Source organism: Schistocerca americana, unplaced genomic scaffold, assembly GCF_021461395.2.
Source record: "Schistocerca americana isolate TAMUIC-IGC-003095 unplaced genomic scaffold, iqSchAmer2.1 HiC_scaffold_42, whole genome shotgun sequence".
In the NCBI taxonomy this organism is placed as follows: Eukaryota; Metazoa; Arthropoda; class Insecta; order Orthoptera; family Acrididae; genus Schistocerca; species Schistocerca americana.
In genome coordinates, this window is record NW_025726148.1 from 2,805,113 (window position 1) to 2,815,890 (window position 10,778).

Consider the following 10,778-nt stretch of genomic DNA (forward strand, 5'->3'; position numbering starts at 1 on the left):
GTGAAACAGCTTCCTAGTGCAAGCAACATAAAAATACTCCTGATATGCTGTAAGGTTGTCACTAATATGAGCTAAGCTGAGCACTGCAAGCTGCACTGATGATGTCCTAGATTCCAATGTTGCTGTGCTCAGAGGAAAAGTCTTGACTGTAACAGCAGCCAAAAGTATGAACTGTCATCCCCATGGAGGAGATGGCAGTGTCAACCATGAGGCACACACCTGGAAGAAAAATACAGAAATTGGGCCAAGACATCAGTAAGGAGGTATGATGATGTGGAATGGTGCAGGCAGAAAGATACCAGGATGAAAGAAAGAAGTGCCACAAGGCATTTGAACACGGAGCAAAACCATTCAAACACTATGCAGAAGCACTTGAACACAGAGATGAAGGCTACCTAATGGATGACAAGACACTGGTAAAAAGCTTCCAGAGACACAAAAGGAATTATAAAAGCACTAGAAGAGAGATGTTCCTGAGTGGACAAGAGGAAGAGTGTTTCATTGTGGCACAGATGGTACATGCCAACATGAAGCAAATGAAACAACTTTCTGATGAAGGCAAGGAAGAGAATGCCCTGATGCATGAAAAGATTGCCACTAATATGAAAACTATTCTTGAAGCTTCCAGTTGAGCACTCTGTCTGTAACAACTGACAAACACTGCTGTAGGTAGCACTGGCAATGCCAATATTGTGGGCCGCATTCTTATTAATATAGTCATGCATTCCAAAGTAGATAGTTGATGTCGAGTCTGGAACTTGGGTTGGCTAGTGAGCCACTGCACATTCCCCTACAAAGGCTATGTAGTGGAGAAATACTGTTAAGTTGTCCAGTGTCGCATGGCTCCAGGGTGGAAACCGTGCAGTGGCTGTCATTGGCAAGATCCGCTGCACTGAGGGTGAGTTTCAGTTTCAAGCCTGTTCAGATGCCAGCAACTGACATACCTCTGTTCTGTGGCATAAGGCAGAATTGTAAAACACCAGCCAGATGCTACTCCACCCACTTCCACCTCATTCCTATTATGTCTCCTAATCCATCCTGTTCCCATACGCATCAGATTTTCTTTCTGTCTCACCTCTACAAAAAATCCACCTGAGAAATAATCTGCCTCACCTGCCACTCATTCTCCTCACTACTTGTACCCATCTGTAAGTAAAGAAAGGAGTGTTACATTGAATGTGTTTGATGTGGCATTATTACTGCACAAACAGCAAAAATGTGGTAAGTGATAAACATTTTTGCTATTACTTTCTGTGGGGTATCTGTGAGAGAAATTCATGATAATTTAAAATTATGGTGAAGTTTTCTGCAAAACACTAAGTGCTCTCATTGCCAAATACTGGATGAATATAATGTCGGTACATGAATGCAAGTAGTGAAGGTGCATAAACAAGCTTACACACAGTTCCTAAATGTTAAACGTGACACTGTGTTAACTGTGTAACATAAGATTGTATGTTTTATTAAGCAGATTTTAAAATTTGATCAATAATTATGTGAAATGATGACAATAAACATTTATTTGTCCCTGCCAGTCTTCAGATAGCAAGCGTGCAACCGGAATAAAGTTCTGGCTTTCTGGAACTCAGTAATATTGATGGTTGTTTATAATTGAGTAGATTAGATGCTCAATTATACACTGATCCGTACTTTTTCTAAAAGATAGAAACAATTGATTCTGTTCTTTATCAGGTCATGTTGAAACACACTTAGTTTATCACTAGTTTGTTTTACTTGTGCAGATAAAGTATTTTTTATATTAACACGCAAATTCTTTTTTTGTCAATCAGGCCCTGCTGAGGAGGAAGGCACGCGCCCCATCGCTCAGGTGAGTGAAAGTAGTGGATGCACGTATGAGACTGGCAGAGCAAGTGTGATTTTCACCAGTAGCATATAAAGTTTGGTTCTGTGGCATGTAATGAACCCCACACTGCTTCCTGTCCTCCTCCCAGGGTGAGGACATATTTCATCAGCTCAGGGCTTTGAACCGTTAAAATACTTCCTCCTATTCTGAGCTACTCTGCACACTACCAACTTGCTTAATCAAATAAACTCCTTTATTAATATCCTATTCATCTCCATTTCAGTCTCATTGCATCTCCCATGGCAGTCTGTTTCCTGACATCACAAACTTTGCAACTTCTTTAGCACTGTTAACTGAAATGCTATCTCAAGTCTAAATTACCTGCTAAATGAACCAAAAAATATCTGAAAGACCACTCATATACTGGCTCTTAATTTAAAACAAGTAACTCTCTTTAATTATTAATGTCAAGTCATGTGTCATTGGTTAGTGTACAGAATCTTACTGACAGCTCGACTTCATCTTCGTTCTCCTGATGTAATGGCAGTTGTCATGATGCTGACAGTTCTAGGGGGAAGGCACATTGCTGAACAAGAATGAGACAGCAAGGAATAAACCCATGGACTGGTTGTTTGTGTTGCCATCATCATTTGTGAAAGTGGCATGGCTGGACCATGTAAAATTTGGGGATTCGTGTGGATGCTGATAACCACGCCATTGAGTGCCCCCTAACCAGGTATCATCATCATCATGATAGAATAAAACACTGAAATCATCATGAACTGTGAAGAACGATAAACTAATTATCGTTATCCCACCCTGCAGATATGCTGCATCAATTTCCACTAGATTTTGTGTGTTGTGGTTGGCAGGTGTTACTAGAGGAGGCCAAAATGCATGCGTTTTAACTCACGCAGGCTTGCGTGAGGTCTGGAACAGGACAAGGAAATTAGAATTTAGAAAAACTGACTTAGCTGGTGGAATACTTAACTTTAATCCATTAATGATGAACGTCTGTCTTGATGGTACATGATTCACAATATCAATAGTAACTGATATGGGCCCCTTGCTAGGTTGTAGCAAATGAGGTAGCTGAAGGCTATGCTAAACTATCGTCTCGGCAAATGAGAGCGTATTTTGTCAGTGAACCATCACTACAAAGACGGTTGTACAGCTGGGGCGAGTGCTAGGAAGTCTCTCTAGACCTGCCGTGTGGTGGCGCTCGGTCTGCAATCACTGATAGTGGCGACACGCGGGTCCGACGTATACTACCGGACCGCGGCCGATTTAAAGGCTACCACCTAGCAAGTGTGGTGTCTGGCGGTGACACCACATTATGCACAACAGAGAAGGGTATAAAAGTTTAAAGCCATCATTTGAATTAAAAAAAATAATAATCACTTTGTGGTGGTGACCATTGTTCATCGGTACTGTAGACATTGTGAGATGTACACCTTTACCAAAGCGATGTGTTACACCATAGTTGATACTCATTAAACATGACAATAAATATTCCTTAAAATTGACACTTATCACTTACTGTTGTCTAAAATGCTTACTGATTGCAGTTGGGAACTGAGATTTCTCCATTTTTGAGCAAATATCACAAACACAAATGACAGGTACTCGCAATTGCAAACACATTTCAAAGTACCTTTCTAGAATGATATCAGACTCATTCTCCTTCATACATTCATGGCCTATCCAACTTCCTAAACTCTTCTGAAAATACTTTCCTGCTTGTGAAATAACTACCAAGTAAACTACTTTGAGAGGTATACTTGTCATAGTGTTTGTTATGTTTGACAATTGTTGATTAGTAATTCAATAAAACTACCTTAGTGTACTTAAGCACGTGCATCACAAATTGTGCAGTGTGATTTCAAAGTAACTGTTTAGTTACTTTTGTCATTAGGGATTTGCTTTCAGTAACATTAATATAGGTCTCTGGTATATTAAACAGAATTGAATGATCATTCTTGTGATCTTTCAGATCTTGCATTGACTTACTTGCCAGCTCCCATGACCATGGCAAACAGTCCTTTATCCAGTAAGTGGTTTCTTTTTCATACATCTTGTTGTTTAGGACCAATATGTGGCACAAATCATAAAGGTCAGGAATGTGTCAGATAAAATAAAATGTTTAAGAAACCAAAAAAGAGGAGCCATAAGTTTATGTAAATGCAGTCAAGAATGTAACACAGGAATGGCCGCTGAGGTGCCACCTCTCCATCTCTTTCCTCCTCCTCCTTCTTCCTAATCATGACATTATTCCAATGGAATATTAGTGGCCTTCAATCCAAAAAGATGACTTGCAGCTGCTCTTGGAATCGCAGCCTCTGCTAGTTCTCTGCCTGCAGGAAACAAAATTGCATCCTCCTGACTGATTTGAGCTTTTGTATTTCTTCCCAGTCTGCTTTGACTCCCTCTCTCCAAAGATGGCATTCCATATCGTAGGAGGAGAGAGGGGAGTCATGCTGCTCATATGGAAGGACGTTCAAAGTCAACATTTCTCCCTGACTACCCAGCTTGAAGCTATTCCTGTCCGTGTTTTACATTCCTCTCCTGAACTTTTCCATATGTACTGTTTACATCCCTCAGTCATTCCGTGTCATGGACACTCTTCATCCAGCTTACTGGCCAACTCCCTCACCCCTTTCTGCTGCTCGTTGACTGTAATGCACACCATTCTCTTTGGAAATCTCCCAGAACCTGACAGAGAGGTGCCCTCTAGGCTGAACTTCTGTCACCTTAACCTAATTTGCCTTATCGTGGGAGTACCCATCTTCCTTTTAACTACATGCACTCCTACCCATATCTGGAAATCTCCTGCACTGCCCAATTTGCCCATCATCTCATCACTGTCTCTAGTACGTACTCGAGCAACCATTTACCATTTGCTATCCATTTTCTGACTCCTACCCCACATATATGCACACCCAAATGGCAACTTTCTAGGGATGACTAGAGATTTACTGTTCCCTGGCACCCTTTGAGTAACATAATTTCTCCAGTTGTGATGGCCAGGTAGAGTATCTTACAAATGCCATCATTACCACCACACAATATTCCATTCTCGCCCTTCAGCTTTACTGTGCCATGTCCCAGTGCCTTGATTGACTGAGCTGTGTTGTGACTCAACTCACATGCAGAGATGTGTTCTCCATGTTTTTAACCATCATTCTATGATGGCAAACTGCATTCATTATGAACAGTTGCATGCACAGTGTCGTTGCACCCTTCAGGATAGCAAAAATCTAGCTAGATTTCCTTAACTAGTTCTTCTAACAGTTCCACTACCTCATCTGTTGTATGGGCCCTGCAGGACCAAGATCCATTGGGCTGCTATTCTGCGGAGATTTCAAGCTCCACCCACTATCATTCTGCCTTCCTCCACCAGAAACAAGTGGAGGAGGCTTGGGTAGTACCCTTATTTTGACAGATTAGCGAGTGCTACAAGCTGCCTTTAGTATGAGGGGGCGAGAACTTGCTCTCACTTCCTATCGATCCTCCAACACAGTGCTGGACGATGTTTGCATTCAGATGTTCCTAAACCTTTCTTTTGTGGGCAAGCACTTGCTCTTTCTTATGTACAACTGCATCTGGGCAGAGGGCGCCGTTTGCCAGATGCCAGCATAAAGACACTGTCATTCCCATACCCATACCCAAGCCCAGTACGGAAAAATACCTTCCTTCTAGTTACTGCCCCATTTCTCCCACAAGCTGTGTTTGCAAACTGATGAAACATGTAATTCATGCCTGGCTGGTATAGTGACTAGAGTGTGGCAATTCACTGACCACTGTACTGTGCGGATTTTGATCAGGCCGTCCTGCAGCTGACCATCTCATCACTTTGTCAACGTGTGTCGCGAATGGTTTTCTGTGGATATATCAGACACTGCCAGTGTTTTTAAATTTGCAGAATGCCTGAAACACCTTCTGAAGGATGGGTATTCTTGATCTCTCTACATGTGGCACTTCTGAGGCCACATGCCCCATGTCCTTCAGGTATTTTTAAAGTATTGATTTTTCAAGGAATGTTGGTACTGCCTTGTCAGACACCTTTACCAGGAAGTTGGTGTGCCTCAGGGTACTGTTTTGAGTGTGACCCTCTTTGCTATTGCCTTTAACCTTATTATGTCCTGTCTCCTGCAGGTCATCTCCAGCAATCTACTGTTGCTCACTTCTACCCTGTTACCCTCCCACACCTTGTCCCAGCCTCCTCCTTACCCCCACGTGATTGCCTGTTTAATCATGTGCAACTGCTCGCAGCCTGGCTTCAGCTGCCAGAGAGTGTGATCACGTGTGTGAGAGTTGCATTTGCGTGAGTATGTGAGTGTATGTTATCTATATATAACAGAGGCCTTGTTCACTGAGAGCTCACTTTCTTACAGTTTTTTTTCTTTTTTTTTTTGTCGTGCCTGTGTGCTTTCCATGGTATTGTTAAATTCATTTCTGAAGAATTGTGATGGCTCGAGGCATTGAGGTGCTGAGGTAGGGGTCAGTGTACACTCATCAGCAAACAAACAATTGTGCCATATTAGACAAAAGCCTGGAAAGATCAGACCATTTGGCAATAGTGCCATAAAAACCAGACCAGGGATTGATCTCGGGGAGATGAGTGTCATTGGTGTGGTAAATGTGAGGTGTCTGATACTAACTCAGTATTCATGCTAGTGATCGCTTACTTAACTGCATAGGTTATGGACCTGACTCTCGGAAGGTTCAAATCACTGACATAAGCACACTCTTAGCCTTAGTATATTTATTGGCATTCAGATTCTAAGTGCTCACTGTCTACCATTCAAGCAACTAAGAATGGAAGACCAGTTTTACCAACAAGTTTTTTGTTTTCCACTGCCACTCATATTCTTCATTTTGCAGCTTGAAAATATATCTCTGCATGATTTAGAATGAAGGTTATGGCCTCAAAATTACCTGCTCTTCCCAAATCCATTCTCCATGGTGAAATGATAGAAGCATTGCACGGTAACTTGAAGGTGCAGAGTTCAAAGCTACACATTTCCATTTTTTAATTGTTTTTGCAAATTCACTAGAAAGAGAGACAGATTTTTTTGACATTTATGCAAATAATGGAATTGTGTGTCTGAGTAATGAAATAGCTGCTCTTGTTGTGTATGGGCTTCACTCTGTTTCAGATACATTTATTAAACTACCTGTAGCTAAAGTCATGAAAGTTATAATGTTTTATGATAGAGAAAATAACCAACAACAAAAGCAACATTTGAAGAGCTCTTCTTAAAAGACAGAATGAAACATGATACGTTTAACAGTTCATGATAAGAAATATTACACACTACTACAACCACACTTAATACTTACCATCCTTAAATGTTTAAAGCAGTGGTTAAAATTTCCCAGAGTACTTTGACAAAGTGTGAACAAATAATGATGTACTTTTGCACCTACATACAGCCATTAAAGCTCTAATGAATGGGCAGGCAGCATTATCAAATTAGTTATCAACATTACTGGGTCAGCTACTTGTCAGAGAATATTAACTATAATCTATTAGATCTATTATGAACTACCAGAAAAAAGAATGCCAACAATTAAGCTTCCAGATGCATTTGAACTTGGATGCTGGCATCTTAAGTACTCACTTATGTGCCTTTACTGATGTAGATGTAGAATGGGTGCCAAGTTTGATATAATTATTTGAACACAAACCAGACCTCATGGCAAAGAATAGAAACAGTAAAACTAATGATTCACAGTATCATCCAGTTGCAGGCCTAGGTAAGCAAAGTGTTGCAACAAAACATTTGATCATATTCCATCAGATCTCATCTGTCACATGTGCCAAACTATAACTTCACTTTCCATTACAGTGCTTGTGTATAGTCCAGCACAATATCAACATTGTGAAGTGCGCTTCCACAAACATTTTTACAGCAAAAAGAGATCAAATTTCTTCACGGGGTTTACAATACTATTCAGGTTTTCATCACACAATGTTATTCTTGTATGGGAGTCCTAGTGTACTGCATATTGTGCTTGAAAACGGGAACAGGGAGAAGGGGAAGATGATGGCGAGGTGAGTTGCAGTCTTGTGTTAGACCATCATAGCAACAATAGTTGCGGGCACAGATCAGTGGAAGATGTCATGGAAGGCCTTAGAACATCACTGAGACCCTAATTACAAGTAACAGACATAAGAAATAAATGAATACACCTTTGGTTGTCGTTACTCATGCCCTGGCTCCAACTCAAACCATTAATGTTTGCTTGACTGTGATATTCCTCTGGTGCTGCTTGTGAGTGGATGACTGTAACTGAGGTATTGTCAGAGGTGTTAGTCATCAGAAATGGCATATTAGTCCAATGCTGATTTCTCTCTTGTCATGCTGATAAATGGCAAAAATGTTTAAGGAAATTTTGTTCAAATATGTGGCCTGTCCTCAGTGTAAGCTGTGCAAGGTTAAGCAAACGTCTGCAGTATGCAGATGATTTGGCTTTCCATCCATGCTTGTCACATATCTGGCAGAGTCGTGAATTTCTATGTATCCTGTGTTGACATGACAAATATTGAGGGGTAGTAACGTGCATTTTTAAAGCTATACAAATTCACCCCAAGGGTGACTATGGGAGTGGAAGTTGCCTGAGTATTGGGAACTTTGGATAAAATATCAACCTGTGTGATTGATGAATCTTTGGAATGTCAGAAGTCTACCCCTACTGTAAACAGAATTTTAAAAAATTTTGTTGAAGGAGGCACTATCAGCAGAATGCCTGGCTCAAGATACTGAGCACACAGCAGGATAACACATAGCTTGCCTGTAAGAGCCAACTAATCCCTCCCCTAGATACGAAGCAGTTGTAGTGAGTGACCAACTTCCCAGTTCCAATGATGCAGTTAGTTGAGGGCCAAGGAAAGCTGTACTGCACGCACTATGATCCACTATAAAACAGGAACTCAGTGAGGAAATGTTACACTGGCTGGCAGCCACAGAGCTACATCTGAATGCAATGTGAAAAAATGTATTTTTTCACAGATAAGTTGTCTTACCAAGACCAAACAGTAGTTTAGCAGCCGTGAGGGTCCAGACATAATGGCAAATAAGTGGTGACAACAGGTAGTACTAGCCGATTGTCGGTTTCCCCCGCCGGGGGCGTCGGTTTCCCCCGCCGGGGGCGTCGGTTTCCCCCGCCGGGGGCGTCGGTTTCCCCCGCCGGGGGCGTCGGTTTCCCCCGCCGGGGGCGTCGGTTTCCCCCGCCGGGGGCGTCGGTTTCCCCCGCCGGGGGCGTCGGTTTCCCCCGCCGGGGGCGTCGGTTTCCCCCGCCGGGGGCGTCGGTTTCCCCCGCCGGGGGCGTCGGTTTCCCCCGCCGGGGGCGTCGGTTTCCCCCGCCGGGGGCGTCGGTTTCCCCCGCCGGGGGCGTCGGTTTCCCCCGCCGGGGGCGTCGGTTTCCCCCGCCGGGGGCGTCGGTTTCCCCCGCCGGGGGCGTCGGTTTCCCCCGCCGGGGGCGTCGGTTTCCCCCGCCGGGGGCGTCGGTTTCCCCCGCCGGGGGCGTCGGTTTCCCCCGCCGGGGGCGTCGGTTTCCCCCGCCGGGGGCGTCGGTTTCCCCCGCCGGGGGCGTCGGTTTCCCCCGCCTCAGTAGCAGTCCGTATGCCCACATTTTTAAGAAAGTGGTGCTGCATTTAGTGTGAATGCTATATTGTGGAGGGGAATTCATGCTACAGGAGTAATATTCACTTGTGTATAGGTCTGCTCATTCAACTGCAGCTGTCCAAGATAGACATTAATGTAATGGACTGGCTGTGAGAGACTGCTCACTTGAACACAATGGAAATTATGTGTGTGTAAGTAGCACGAACACACAGAGAACTGGCTGTGAAACACACCATTTATAGCTGATGCTCTTTTGGACTGGTTTTTTTGAAGCCTCGGTGGGGTTGTTTCTTCTGACAAATGGGTCCAATGCCTCACAGATTCAGTGCCAGGGTGCATGACTGAAGTCAGAAATAGAGGCATTCTGGATAAAATGTTATGGACTGAGAACATTTTACATTCTTTCCTTGTTCTTCTGTGCAGTGTTCTGCCAGTGAGAGCCAGCACAAAATCTCTTGGTGACGGAAAAATATCAAAGATGAGAGAAGGAAATTTGAGCTAGTTCTAGTTGGCATTATCCTTGTACCTGAAATAAATTTATTTTAATTTAATATTTTGAGTATTACATTCTCTTTACTTGCTCTCTGCCTACATACATGAAATGAATAAACCAAGAGTGCCCCTTTTTAGGGCTATTTTTTGTTATGTCAAATTCATTTCTCTCCCACTCTATTGCCACCCATCAGCCTCGGCCAAAAATGTGCAAAATACATCTCTCTCTCTCTCTCTCTCTCTCTCTCTCTCTCTCTCTCTCTCTCTCTCTCTCTATCACACACACACACACACACACACACACACACACACACACACACACACACACACACACACACACAGGCAAATTGCAAATTGGAAAGTCTCTCATGACCAAATAAGAAAACAGGGCAGTAGGATAATTTGTAGTTTCTAAATGGTGTTTGTATATAGAAATTGGTCTGTATGCTGCATTTATTTGATGGAGTACATGTGTTTCCTCATGCTGTATGTAGAATAAGAAACAATATGACATTTAATTTCTGTTGGACAAAACGTGCTTATTTCTTGTCTGAATCCTGGGCTACAGCAATGAACTTTGTCCACAGATTGTTCTTCCTTCATGTAATGGAGGAAAAATGCAACTGTGGACACTGCATCATGTAATTTCCCCATGCATCCTCCACAGCCTGACTAAACACAGCTTTGTTAGAGGCCATCTGATCTCGACTGTCGGTCATTTGTCCCAATCAGTGCTACCTAACAATAGCAAGACCGTGCACTCAATTTGCTTACTAAATCACAATCTGTCTTACATCACTGCACCCTTCAGTAAGAGTGATAGATTTGGTGAGTGGGAAGTAACTATACTG

General features: G+C 42.8%; 1 protein-coding gene across 1 annotated transcript; it reads right to left on the bottom strand.

Moving 5' to 3' along the window:
* Window positions 1-200: 200 nt before the first annotated feature.
* Window positions 201-9,442, bottom strand: LOC124582597 (proline-rich protein HaeIII subfamily 1-like). Its single transcript, XM_047131316.1, has 2 exons — window positions 8,913-9,442; window positions 201-219 (listed from the first exon to the last, which is right to left on the bottom strand). The coding sequence occupies exons 1-2, from the start codon at window positions 9,440-9,442 to the stop codon at window positions 201-203; spliced, it is 549 nt and encodes a 182-aa protein (XP_046987272.1).
* Between the last annotated feature and the right edge of the window lie 1,336 nt (window positions 9,443-10,778).